General features: G+C 57.3%; 1 protein-coding gene across 2 annotated transcripts; it reads right to left on the bottom strand.

The window, feature by feature from the left end:
- Positions 1 to 314: 314 nt before the first annotated feature.
- On the bottom strand, positions 315 to 13041 carry FBXW5 (F-box and WD repeat domain containing 5). 2 transcript variants are annotated; one of them, XM_054848175.1, is made up of 9 exons: positions 12835 to 13041; positions 12529 to 12742; positions 9821 to 9978; positions 9006 to 9180; positions 7973 to 8121; positions 6185 to 6671; positions 3578 to 3725; positions 2762 to 2974; positions 315 to 2300 (listed from the first exon to the last, which is right to left on the bottom strand). In XM_054848175.1, the coding sequence occupies exons 2-9, from the start codon at positions 12719 to 12721 to the stop codon at positions 2054 to 2056; spliced, it is 1770 nt and encodes a 589-aa protein (XP_054704150.1). In that variant the 5' UTR covers positions 12722 to 12742; positions 12835 to 13041; the 3' UTR covers positions 315 to 2053. The 2 variants fall into 2 exon arrangements, with proteins under 2 accessions (XP_054704150.1, XP_054704151.1); XM_054848176.1 differs by having other exon boundaries at positions 12529 to 12840.
- Positions 13042 to 13274: the final 233 nt, after the last annotated feature.

Genomic DNA, 13274 nt, shown 5'->3' with positions numbered 1-13274 from the left:
AAAACGAGAAACCAGAGCAGGACAGGAGAAGCCAGGATGCTCCAGCCTGTGGCCAGTCCCGGAGCCTGCAGTGCTCTAACTTGGCAAAAAACTTTCCTAACACTGCTGTCCCATCCTCCTTTGTGAGGGCAAAGACCAGGGCAATTCTCTGCCTCTCCTCTCGTTTTACAGCTGGCTGCCTGCCCTCCCCAGCCCAGGGCAGGTAACCACAAGCTGGTCAGCAACTTCAGCAGTGGTACTGCAGTCTGATGCTTCTGGCCTCAGCTCTGCTTCAGTAGAACAGCACTTGGAAAAACAACCTCGCATTGCAGACATGCTTTAGCAGAATATTTATTCAATGCCATAGTGAAGAGCAAAACTCGGTACAAACATAAACCCTCAGTGCCTTGCTCACTACTACACTGAGCCAAGGGAGAACGGACTTCACAGTCTTGGGGGAGGAGGGAGGAAGGTAGAGGCTGTTCCTTTGCCGTGTGACTGGACAGAGCTGGATGTGGACCCTGTGCATGCACACACAAAGGGCTCCCTTGTTTCTGGAAGTCCTATGATGACAGAAAACCTGAGTACAGGGGTTTTGGATAAAGCCATGAGCTCCTGCTGGGCAGAGCAGAAGGAGGGTACAAACCCTTCCATCAGGGGCGGTTAAAGCCATCAGTGCACGTCAAAACGGTATCTGCTACCTCCATTAAGTCTATTTGCAACCCAGGGCTGTGAGTGGCACAGACAACTGCCCCAGTGCTCCCAGGGGAGTCCCAAAACACCTCCCCAGCCCCTGGCTGGGACCTGGCTCCTTTCCAGATGCAGCCCAGCTCCCAGGAGCAGCTGCAGCTCCCAGGGTCACCGCCGGCCCCAGCCATCTAGGCCAAGTCAAGATTAGGAGCTTAATTTTAGACTCTTACATTTGGGTACCTGCTGGAGGGAGAAAAGCTTCAGGGACAGATGCAGAGTAAACACCACTGGGTTCCCAACAGCCTCGAGTGAGCCAGCTCCACCCTCGGGGGGTTGCGGGAGGAGCTGAGCACCAAACTCATGGCACGTCAGCCCAGGTGGAAGGAAGCTTATTCAACTGTCACTTCAGGCAGAGGACGGCTGCGTTCCCCCGTCACCTGTGGGTGAATACCTGCAGCCACCCTTGGGTGCCTACAACTCTTCATGGAGAGAGAACCTAAAGTGCCACAACTTGAGTAGCATAGGAGGGAGGTGACCACGAGCCCCACCAGCCGCCCTCACGGCTGCCCCTGTGGGAAGGGGCAGCAGATCCCCCAGAATAAATACATTACCAATGCCATAGCTTATTTAAGTGCTACTTAGCAGAGGAAGACAGAGGCAAAGCCAGCACCATGTCACCACCAGCCCTCCCCACTCTCAAGTTTGGAAACCGGTGATGCCCACACATGGTTGCTAACAGAAGGCATGGGCAGACGTCCCCGGGGGCTGCACGAGACGCCAGCCAAGCCCCCCCAGCCCTGCCTCTCCCCCACTGCCCTCTCGCTGCCCTCTGGGGCCAAGACGCTGTGTGGGAGGAGGCACTCAGCATTACCCAGCAGCCAGACAAGTTGCCCGTGGAGGTTTGGGACAAACAAACATTAATAAAACTACTATATTAAAAGAGTCCTGCAGTAAGGCAGCACAGCACTGTACGCGGCGTCTGCCAAGTGCTCTGCAGCCAGTAGCTCTCAGCAAGGCCGGGCACATCACAGGCTCACACAGTACAAATGCTGGAGACATGCCTCAGTCTGTTCTCAGAGACCAAAGCTCAGAGAGAGCTGTGACCAAGTAGCAGCGTTGGTGAGAAGCTGTGGGGAGCCCACCCCGCAGTGACCAGCTCAGGCTGCTGCCCGCCAGGCCCAGGAACAGGCCCTCAGCTCTTACATTCTGTCTTTGAAGCAGATGCTCCGAGAAGGAAGCAATTCCTGCTACCAGGGTCCCTCCTGACTCAGCAGACGGGATTGGTGTGCCCAGAGCTCGTCTCTGTTGTGCAGGGCTCAAAGCTCTGCAAGCTCCAGAGGAGGTGGCCGCAGTGAGGAAGCTGCAGGAGCAGGTGTACCTGGGTTCAGCTTTTCTGGTTCATGAGCCAGGAGAAGAGCAGTTTCCTGGGCCTGGGTTTCCTGGCCTGCTGGATGCGCACGGCGCGAGGGGAGCGCCACACCTTGATGGTGGTGTCATCGCTGGCTGTCAGGAGCAGCTCCTGCTCCACTGGGCTGAACGCCACCGAGTTGACTACGTTGTCGTGCTGCAGCTTGGCCAGGCAGATGTTATAGTGCCGGTCCCAGATGTAGCCATGGCGATCCTCTGCCCCGCTGCGGCGGACAGGACACCAGAAAGCATATCACCCCCGCAGCCCCGATGACCTGCTGCTCCCAAGCCCTTCCTTCCGTGCAGATGGAGGCAGAGGGTGCCCCAGCCTCCACCTGCAGCTCCCTCTGGGATCCAGAGGCTGTTTGAGGAGTCCCCTGCTCCAACTTCCCCCGTAGCACCCGCTGCTCGCAGCCCCCAAGGGCATTTGCCACCTGCTGCCAAACATGCCACAGCCCAGAGTTTCCCCTTTCCTCACTGATTTCACAACAGGACCAGGCTGGACAGCACCCTCTGATTCAGTCCCTCTGCTCTTTATAAACCTCCCATTTCCCGCACAGCTTACAACACATGGGCATTTCCAGCATGCAGACCTGGCCCACTTGCACAAGCCATCCTGCAGTGCTGGCCCCCAGGCTCTCCCAAATGCGGGGTCAGCACCCTGCCCACCCCTGTCACCACGCACCTTGCTACGAAGTCCTTGCTGACGTCCAGGAAGATGAAGAAGCACTCCTCGTTGGGCGTGTAGGCCCGATGCGCGCGGAGGGCTCTTTTCACCTCCTTCATTGTCTTCAGGTCAAACACATGCAGATCGATCTCCTCGGCAATGGGGGGTGGCTGCATCGGGTCGGAGATGATGCAGTCCCGAGGCCAGGCACGGCTGTTCACGTACAGGTACCTTGGGGAGGGGAGCAGAGGGGTTACCTGCACCTCACCGCACGTGACGAAGGTCACGGAGCCCCAGCTGTAAATGCACAGTGCAGTCAGGCAGGGCAGGGACTGAGCAGTTGCTCTGGTCCTTAGCAAACCTGCAGCTCCGCTCACTACAATCCAGGCTGAAACACAGGAACACGTTGCTGAACCACATCCTGCCCTGTTTGGAAAGGCAAAGGCCACCACAAGTGGGACGGTGGGCCCTAGGGGTGAAGTCAAGCCTCTTTAATCCCATTAAAACCAACTTGAAGGATGGTGGTGGATTGATCTGCCTCGGGAACAAGACACATCTATGTGGGCATCTCCGTCGCTCTCACGAGGCTCCTTGCCTGACCCTACCCTGAACCAGGCTCAGGAACGCAGCAGGAGGACAGCACTCCTGGGGAGTGATGCACACCATCAGCACTAGGATGTAAATGGGGTGTGAAAGAACAGAGGGGCCTCTGCAGGCATCCTGCTCCATCCACTACAGTCTTGTCTTCTCCTGCTCACCCCACAGAGGCCCCAAGCAGCTGTCGCCCACCCCCTGCACCCCCTGAAGCTGGGACTGCCACCCCGCCACACTCACCTGTGGTCAGGGGAGAGGCCCATGCCAATGATGTGCCCATGGATGTCAATGACATGATCCAGCGAGTCAAAGAACTCATCTGAGCGCCTCTCCTCCCCAAGCACCGGCCCAGCAGTTGTCATCTGATGGGGCAGGATCCTTTTAATCCCTTGGGGACAGAAAGCAGAATCAGGTGGTTCTGCAGGCTGCTGCCAGCAGACAACAGGGCTGGTGGAAGTCCCCAGGCTTCAGGAAGGGGCTTCCCTTTGTGCTGCTAAGAAAGGAGAATTGCCTCGCCTGCAGCAGAGGACCAGGACAGGGCTGCTGTCCCTGCCGGGCTCCTTCAAGCTTTCTCAAGTGGTGCTTTTGGCCAGGACACTGCCCAGGAGGGACGTGCTGGCACATTCAGCCCCAGACAGGGAGATGCCCAGTGCCGGCTGGTGCAGGCACACCTCGCTCCAAGCCCCCCTCGCTCCAAGCCCCCCTCGCTCCAAGCCCAGCCTGCAGCACACTCTGAAGCACAAGGAAGCTGCGCTGGCCCGGGAGATGCTCTGGTTGCAGGAAGGTTTTTCTCCAAAATGAATCCTTGGGCCAGGCCCATTTCCTGCAACATCCAGCCTGGAGAAGGCCCAGACAATGCGCTGCCTGTGGCAGGGTTTTCCCCCACCACTGTCAAGCGTAGGTGGGGGTCAGGCCCAGAAAGCTCCAAGAATAGGGGTTTAAACCTAAACTGGGCTTAAGTGCTTTACAGCTTTTGAACTCCCTAAGGGAGACACATGCTACGGGTCAAGCCCTCTCCCCTTCCAGCTCTAGACAGAGGTCCCAAACACAAACCATCCACAACAACTTCCTAGGAGCCTCAGCAGCTCTTGGGCACACGTGGGCTTAATCCTCAGCGGGTTCAAGAGGAGCTGGAAGACAGCCCATCCCATCGGCTCCCACCACCAGCCTGCGAGGGACAAGCACAACAACAAGCTCTTTCAAGTACCAGTTCCTTGGGGGCAGACAGCAAATGCACGAAGGCCAGTTCGACGCACAAACCGATGGGCAACCATAACACTTTGCAGTGACTCATGGCTGGGAGAGGAGCCGAGCCAGCGTTCATCCCTCCGCACAGCCAGTCTGTGCCGCAGGCACTGGCTGCTGGCCAGGGAGCCACTGGAGTTCAAAGGCACCAAAACCCACCAAAGCCTCGGGGGGCTACGCTGGAAGTCAGGAGAGTCCAAAGGCAGACAGTGCCTCTGCACCACACTTTGCCTTCGCTTGCTGCAGGTTCCAGCCTGCGAGGCAGCGTTTGCTCAGCCCGGCGGATCAGGATGCGGCGCTGCGTACGGGGCTGTCAGGGCAGACTGGCTGCCCACCGGCCAAGGCCCACCATGACTGTCTGCAGACACGGGACAGGAGCACGGAGCAGAGCTACACTCAGCCCACGTCGCATTCCTAACTTAGGTGGGTAATGTCCAAGTGACTCTTCTCTGAGTTGCTTGAAGATCTGGGAGCTGCCTTTCCCCACCTCACTGGGTTGTACTGGTGCAGGACCAAGTACCAGGAAGGTTAGAAGAGTCTGCAGCAGGAAAGCGAGGCTGTCATTATGCAAGCAGCAAAAGGAACTGAAACTGTCTGGCTTTACAGAAGTCTTCTTGCCTGGAAGCAGCTGTCCTTCCCTCCCCACATTTCTATGGATCTGCCTGGTCCTTTCCACTGACCTTGTCGGACAGCTTTAGGGCCTTTTGGAAAAAAGGCAGCCGGACTACCTACTTCTGCTCATCACTGCACCGATTTCCCATAAATTCAGACTCTGCTAGTCCCAGTGCCTCAACAAGACAGCCCTGGATGAGCACGGGAAGTCCTAACCCAGAAAAAAGGTCACCGGCAGCGCCATTGCCTGGCTTGTGCTGCAATTACAGCCCCTTGTATGCCACCGAGCAAGGCAGCTGGGTGCCAGCAAGCTGCCTGGCATTGGCCTGCATGGAAACACCTGCTGGGAGACCTAGTAACCCACCACGAAGCCTCTCCAGGACCAAAACAGAGGTGCCCAAGCATCTCACTGAGGCTGAAGGGCCACGTGATGTCAGGTGACAGCACACCAGGCAGCGGGGCAGGCAGGAAGGCACGGGGGCAGGCAGGGCTCCGTCTCCCAGAGCTGAGGGGCACTGCATAAGCAACATGCAACATGTGCTCCAAGCTGCTCGAACTAGTCTCACCCCAGTGCCCTGTCCACCCCACAAGAGAACAGGACTGAAGCCCCTCCACACACCACCATCAGCGCAATCGCTGCCCTTCGCATCCACCCCCTGGTGTGCAACTCATGGCTGATGTCATTAAGTCAGGAATTCCTTCTCGATCTTCTGCTCAGCCCTCGCCACGACTTTCTTGTTTGGCCACGTGTCAAGCCCAGGAGCAACAAATCAACCCTCAGGCAAGCGCTTGCAGGGTGGAACCCCCTTCAGTGACTGGGGGCGTCTCAAAAGCCTCCCATACGGAGAATCCAGCAGCCTGAGCAAAGCTGCAACTCATCACCAACAGGCAGCAAACAGAACAGGTCATTTCCAGATTCGAATTCAGAGTGGAGCTGCAGCCCAGACCCCTGGAGAGGCTGGCGCACCCAGGCTCAGACCACAGCCTTACCTATCTGGTGCGGGGAGTAGGTGAGGCATCCTGTGGTGAAGATTAAGTATTTTGTCTTGCTGTTGCTGTCCGCGGAGAGCAGGTTCAGCTCAGGCGGTTTAGTTCTGTTGCGTACAAACAGCTCAGCCACCTTTGTCTCCAACTCTGTCTCGGTCATGGCAGGCCTCACACGGCCCTCCATGATGTCATCAAAGAACTGCTGCAGCCCATCCTCTGCTGTCACACCCCCTTCATCCGGCAATTCCTGTACTGCTGGCTCCGGAGTCTGCTTGGGCTTGGCCTCCTCTTCCTCGCTGTCGCTGCCAAGATCAAAGACTGGGCAGGTGGAGGTGGAGGAAGCAGCTAGCTGCTCCTCGTAGTCCAGGAGCAGGTCTGGGGAATCATACCGGCTGCAGTCAGCCACCATCACGGTCCGGATAGTGCTCGCATTCAGGTTCTGGATTTTGAACAGTCTCTTCACTACATTCACATTCTCGGACTCTATGCCCTGCAAGCAGAAGGGAGAGGTAAGCAGGAACCACCTCACAGGAGGGTCACGCCTCGGGCTCAAACCAAGAGCTGCCTGCCCAGACCTTGAGCCCACACACCGACCCCTTTCGCACTGCTATATGGAGTACGGACTGTGAGAAGCGGCCCAAGAGGCTGGCCAGCCTTGCTGCGCTCCTTCCCAGCCTGGAGGTGGGCACACCGAGACTAAAAGCTCCTGCAGGCAGACAGCAGCGGAACTGGGAAACGCAGAGGCCAGGCAGCTGCCACCCCCTGCCCGAGGTCATTAGCCGGTGCTGCTTGGCGCTTTACTAGAATTTCAGGAACAGGCCTCTGATAAACAAGGTGCAGTGTGAAGTGCCATCCTTCTGGCCTACAAGCGGCCGAGGACCTCATGCCCTGAAGCCTGCCTGTCCCCTCAGCAGGACCAGCCTGGTTATCTGCACCCAGGCACCAGGTCTCTTCCTGCCCAGCTGCTCTGGCAGTCTGTGGCTGCACTTCAACACCCCCTGCCAAAGTGGGCAGGGTCCTTCCTCGCCTCTGGAGATGGAAGAGCTAACGCTGTAGTGTCAGCGCAGAGGGAAGGGTCTCTGCTACCAGAGGATTTCACCCAGGGCCAGCATCAATCACATTAAAAAACACAAAACAGCAGGATGTGCAGCTGTTACACTGAGACAGAGGCAAAACATGGAAGAGGAACATGTCTGAGCATCAGAAGTGCCAGAGAATGAACAAGCAGCAAAGGAGCAGTCTAGGGCCATCACACTCTGATCTCCAGGTCTCATCACAACATCAGAGACAGTGCCTGGCCCACAGAACCATCAGCAAGGACAGGCAGGGCTGAGCTCAGCCTCTCAGCTGCCTCCAGCTCCCAGAACAACACATGGAGCTGCCGAGTGGGAGAACAGCTGTCGCTCGGACACATGCCGGACTACAGCCATCCCAGGCCCAGCTTCATACTATCAAGGAGCTCAGCAACGCTGCTGGGGTTTGACTACTCTCCTGTCGAGCAACGCATACTCTAGGGCACTGCAGTCAAATCCTCATCCCAATTAATGGGGCAAAAGTTAATGGAATCTGGGGGTAAAGTTAGAATATCACAACAGGTACCATAACACCAGGTGTGGAGAAATCTCACACAAGGGTTGCCTCAAGATCCTGAGGGCAAGTCAGAGGAGACAAACAGGGAGGACAGGAGGAATGGGCCATTCTTCCCCACTCACGCCTCCTCCTCTGCTTTTCCTCCCCCAGGAGTCAGCAGGAAGTTGCACTGCCTGTGGAGCCAGAACAAAGGCACCTCACCTGGAAAGCATTGTTCAGCCACAGCACAGAACAGGAGGTTATACGCCCAATCCGATGCAGATTCCCAGATATCAAGTTGGTTTCATTCAGCCAGCAGCCAAACACATCATAGGGTTTATTCCTCACCCTGGAAAGCAGCGTGAAGTTTTCTGGAAGGGAGGGGAAACACAAGCATGAGGTGACAGCCCCCAGCAAGGGCTTGGGGAAACCCAGGCAGAAGACATGGGAAGCGGATTCAAGTCTCCGCAGGAGGGGCACTGATGCAGCACCTCCACCGCAAGCTCGGCAGGCACTGCCCAACCACCGACCAGTTCCAGACACTACTATGGAGAACGGTTATTTCTCTCTTCTACAGAGATGTGTGCACAAGGGAAACCAAAATAAAAGGGTAGCCAGACCAGAGAGCAATCTAACCACACAGCCTTTCTCTGAGCGTGGCCCAAAGCAGACACCCCAGGGGCAAGAACAGGTCAAACATGTACAGAACCTCTTCACTTCCTGCCCCTGGGCCTCAGGGCCTTTCTGAGCAAGACAGCTGTGCATTTGGCAGCACTCCTTGATTTTTGGCACAGTGGGACTGCAGCACAGAGACAGCAAGAGATAAGGCAGTTGGGTTCGGCGAGTTCCACAGAACTGCAGCAGAACAGGTGAAGCAGGCCCGGATGAACGTGCCTCAAAGCCACACGAGACCTCAGGGTGGGACCAGCACCGCTCGAGTCGGAAACGGTGGGTTCAAGACAACGGGTAACGCAGATAACTCTTGCCTTGCCCAGACTGTCACTTAGCGCAGAAGTTAAGCGCGAATAAACATATGGCACGCTGCCTTTAGGTGATGACGTGGTGACCAGAGCAGAGTTAAGGCTATCTGGGAAAGTCTACCCAATGAAACTGCAATTGGGACCCTTTGCACAGATGGTGGGAGGCAGGACAAGCAGAGGTCAAGGCCACCGCACACCCAGAGGGGAAGGGAACCCCAACAGCCACCACTTCACACCTCCCAGGAAGCCCCAGTGAAGGCGAGGGCGGCATTTACCCATGCTGATCACGGCAATCTCTCCTGACGAGGAGTTGTGAGGCCCCACAAAGACACCGGACACCAAAAGGAGGGAGTCATCCGAGTTGAACTGGGAGAACTGTGTGTAGCTCCAGTTGTATGGCCTCATGTTGGAGCTGTGCTGCAGGGAGATGTCCAACTCATTGCTCCAGATCTACGGACAGATGGACAAACAGTCAGGAAGCTGTTGAGAAGCCTGAGAGTGGTTCCACTTTATCTGTTCCGCTAACACTCACCAGGACAAGAAAAAATAAAAATCAAGGACCCTATTTAACTGCCTCCCAGTCCTGATTTCCCCATCAATTCTCCTGACAGAAAATGGCCAACAGCTTCGGAGAGTTGCTAAATGCAGGACTGCTGCTGCATTGGCCAGTGGAGAAGGTGTTCAGGCTGTGAATGGTACCGTCACTGCTGGATTTTTCAGCATGTTCAGAGAGATTTCTCCCAAGACAACCACTCGTGCAAGACAACTTCTGCAGCAGATCATTATCTCCATGATCTCTGTTAGACCCACAGCACAACAGGACTGATTTGCACCTAGACAGCAACCAGAGCCAGGCAGGCATCTCGGCCACCTTCACATGGAGCTGGAACCCACAGCCCTCGAGGCTACATTTGCAAGAGTCATTAGTTCTATGGCTTTGAGAACAGCTTAGCATCTGCAGTAACCGGCCTAAGTCCAGGGACGCCTGGTCAAACCTCTCCTCTCCACAGACTTCCTAAAGGCTGCTTTCACGGTGAAGCTCCACTAAATCAGAGCTGGGAGGGTTGTGCGGGGTAGGCTGCCACTTTACCTTGACGGTACAGTCTTTGGAGCACGACGCAAACAAACAGCCAGAGTGGGAGAAGCTGAGGTGCAAAACCTGGTCATTGTGCTCCTTCAGGGCCTGCACTTCCACGCAAGGGATGGTGTCGTAGAGCCTCTGGAACTCGTCATACCAGGAGACGGCAGCTGCAACACACGAGCGGGGACATGGGACGGGAACATAAGCGGAGGGAAGCGACAGACCCAAGTTAAACAGGGCAGCCACACAATCAGTCTTTAATAAAGTGCAGTCTTGACTGCTGCCAGCAATGCCAGGAGCAACGCTGGGGCCGAGGTCCCTACGGCTTCAGCCATGCTAGCAGGGCTTAATGCTTTTCTCAGTAGCTTCCCCACTCCCACAGACAGAAAATCTTTTGTTTCCATAAACACACAACTCCGTACCGTGTCACTACTTCCAAACCAGTACAGCCACTGCAAGAACATCCAGGACATAGCTGTTAGCTATCTAACAAAAACCTTGCTCAGGACAAAACAGCCATCAGAACTGCAGACGTGCTCCAGCACAACGCAAACAAATACATCATGTGATGAGAGGGAAGCTGCTCCTCAGGGTACTGGGCTCTGCTCTGATTATCTTTATCTTGACTACCACAGAATTAAGAAGGTTCCAGAAAGGGTATGAGACCAGGAAAAATGATCTGCATGAGATAAGAGACTAGAGAAAGGAGGAGAGAACAGGAGCTGGACACAGCGTGCCAGGACAGAGGAGCCCTGCACTAGAAGAGCCTGGAGCACACTCGCAGAAGTCACAATGACAGCCGATAGAGACAAATAAAGAGGATTTTTAATGAAGTGCCGGGTAAGGCAGCCTACGGACTTCTTGCAGCAGCAAATCCTGAGGAAGCAAAGAGGATTAGACATGTATATGGATAAGGGCCAATTTCCCTAGTTACACTGAACAGAGCTGAAGGTTTTTGTGGAACTCGCTGCAGCCCAGGAGGCATCTGCTCCTGCAGGCAGAGAGCAGCTTGCTGCCAGGACATCCCACCACTCCTCACCAGGCAGGGGGCTTCATCTCCCTCTGTAACTCTTGGTCATGGCCTGTCTGGCTGGGAAGCAGTCTGGACAGATTCCATCAAGCCAATCAACCCCAACATTTCCTCATACAAGAGCCACTGGATCCCATTCCCCAGACCAGACAGCTGCCTGGGGAATGTCTCCAAACTCCTGCTTCAGCCCCTTCCTGGGCTTGCCAGCCACCTCTGCCCCTGCTGCCTCATGGAGCTGCCTCAGAGCTCCAGAAGCGCAGCCTGGGAGGTGCCCGTATATATTACTGAGTTACACTGACTGCTCAATCCCAATTAGCGCTAAAAAACAGGGCTGGCAGCTTACTAACTGCAGGAGGCTGGAAGCGAACGAGCCTGGTCAAAGAGCCTCAGATAATGTCCTAAACCCCACAGAGCTCCAGGGTCTGCACGAGTGAAATCACGCAGGCTGAGTCATCTCGTTCACAGCTCATCTCCTCAGAGCCCTTCTGCACTGGTGTTCCCCACTGCAGGGTGATGGGCTCCTGCTGCTTGACCCTCAGCATTTTTTCCCGTCCTCCCGTAGGAGCTGCAACTCAAGAGCGAGAAGCCAATTCCCCCCACCGTGGCCACCGCCGGGAGCCCCACGCGCATCCTCCGGGCAGAGGACGGAGCACAGCCCTCCTGGACCTCTGTGGCACGCTGGGAATGGGCCTTTTGGCCTCCAAGAGAGACCCATCTCGGCAGCGAGGGCTCCTGCCAGCAGGTCCCCAAGGCCTGTCTCAGGTGGTGCGACAGCGTTGGGTTACCCTTCCAGACTGCACCAAACCACTTCCAGCACCTGATACTCAGCTGAGAACAGACCTGTGACTGTACAAATGGATGTATGACTGCCGACAGCTCTACCCAGGGAAGGCCCTGCCAAGCTCAGCTGACACCGACTTTTAATGGGTCATTTTCCCACTGCAAACCGAGGCCATGACTGAGTCTGACCTAGCCTCACAAAGTGGGTCAGCTACTGCCTTAGCATTTGCCCACTGTGAAATTCAACTGCTGCACACCCACCTCCCTGCCCAGACAGCGGGCACACGCGTTTTCCCTCCACAGCCAGGCTGCAGCTGCTGCCCACGTCTTATGGAAATAGTCTGATCAGCTAATGCGAGCTTGCAGCTCTTCCTAGTCCGGATGAGAAAGGGACAGAGCCTGGAGCAGCGGCTTGCTATGAGGTCTGATCAGGAAAAGCCAGCAGTGATTATCATGGAAGCCAACTGGGCTGCGATGTAGCAGCGCACAGTGACTCACTGCGTCTCCTCAGGATCTCCCTCGGCAGCGCCCAGACAAGCTGTGCAGCAGCTACCAGAGAAAGCTCAGAAACCACCTTTCTGCGAAAGAAAGGGGAAGTTGAAGTATTTTCAACTACCGGACGGCCCTTTCTGAAGGGTTTGGGCAGTGGCAGAGGCCTTCGCCTGCACATCGCCACCAAGCCTGCCCGCTGCCAACGCGACAGGTCAGCGGCTCCCTCACCCCCACCCCAGCGGCAGGGGACGTTCCCCACGCCGGGAGGGTTCGGGTGCCGCCCCCCCGAGGAGCGGCCTCCCGGGGCCCAGCAGCCCCCTGGCCCGGCACCGCTGCCCCGCCTGCCCGCCGGGTTCGGGAAGGCCGCCGGTCCCGCGGGCAGCCGCGCCAGCCCCTTCCCCCCGCGGCAGCGCACCTGGGTGCCGGGGCACCTCCCGGGAGACGCGGTAGTAGCGATAGAAGAGCTCCTTCCAGAGGAACTCGTCGCGGGCTACGGCGTGCCACTGCTGGCACACCAGCCCCACCGAGAGCACGTCTACGTGGTCCAGGTAGAGGAAGATCTCGTAGAGGACGCTGTCGGGGAGAAGGGGGCCGCCGCCCACGTCCATCGTGTCATTCTGCCGCCGCGCCTGAAAGCAAATGGGGGTGAGGCCCGGCCCGGCCGCCCCGGAACCCCGCAGCCCCGCACCGCGGCCCTGCCGCCCCCGCCCCCTCACGGCACCTCGGCGGCTCCGTTGCCCCCGCCTCCCGCGCGGCGCTTCCGGCCTCCCCGCCCCGCACTTCCGCTCCGGCCCCACGGGCCGCTCTGGCCGCCGCTCTCGGTGGTTTGTTTTTTTTTCTCCCCCTTCCCAATCACCGCGCCGCTTTCTGCCGCAGACCAGAGAGCTCGAGCCCAGAGCTCCTCACAGCGCGCTAGGCGCAGCTAGCCGAGCGCGGGCACGCTCGCTCACGATCGCCCCTACAGCGGCAGTTCTGCCCCGCCTCGTCTGATCAGACTCCGCCCTGGCCGAACAGACCACGCCCCTCTCAGGAGACCGCCGCCTCTCCGGCACAGACCCCGCCCCTCCCGCACAGACCACGCCCTCTCAGTAGACCCCCGCCCCTCCGTAATAGGCCACGCCCTCTCTGCAGGACAGGCCACGCCCACCCCCTCGGGGTCGG

The sequence above is a fragment of the Grus americana genome, chromosome 20 (genome assembly GCF_028858705.1).
Source record: "Grus americana isolate bGruAme1 chromosome 20, bGruAme1.mat, whole genome shotgun sequence".
Classification (NCBI taxonomy): Eukaryota; Metazoa; Chordata; class Aves; order Gruiformes; family Gruidae; genus Grus; species Grus americana.
Note: the sequence above shows the minus strand (reverse complement) of the source record. Positions and strands in the feature narration are given on the sequence as shown.

Excerpts from the sequence above, each read along its gene's own strand:
- FBXW5 (XM_054848175.1), bottom strand. The coding sequence starts at position 12,721 with ATGGACGTGGGCGGCGGCCCCCTTCTCCCCGACAGCGTCCTCTACGAG. Across the intron at positions 6,672-7,972 it reads GGCTGAACAATGCTTTCCAG|GGCATAGAGTCCGAGAATGT; the intron begins GTGAGGTGCCTT and ends TTCTGCTTGCAG. Across the intron at positions 2,975-3,577 it reads GGCCTCTCCCCTGACCACAG|GTACCTGTACGTGAACAGCC; the intron begins GTGAGTGTGGCG and ends CCCCTCCCCAAG.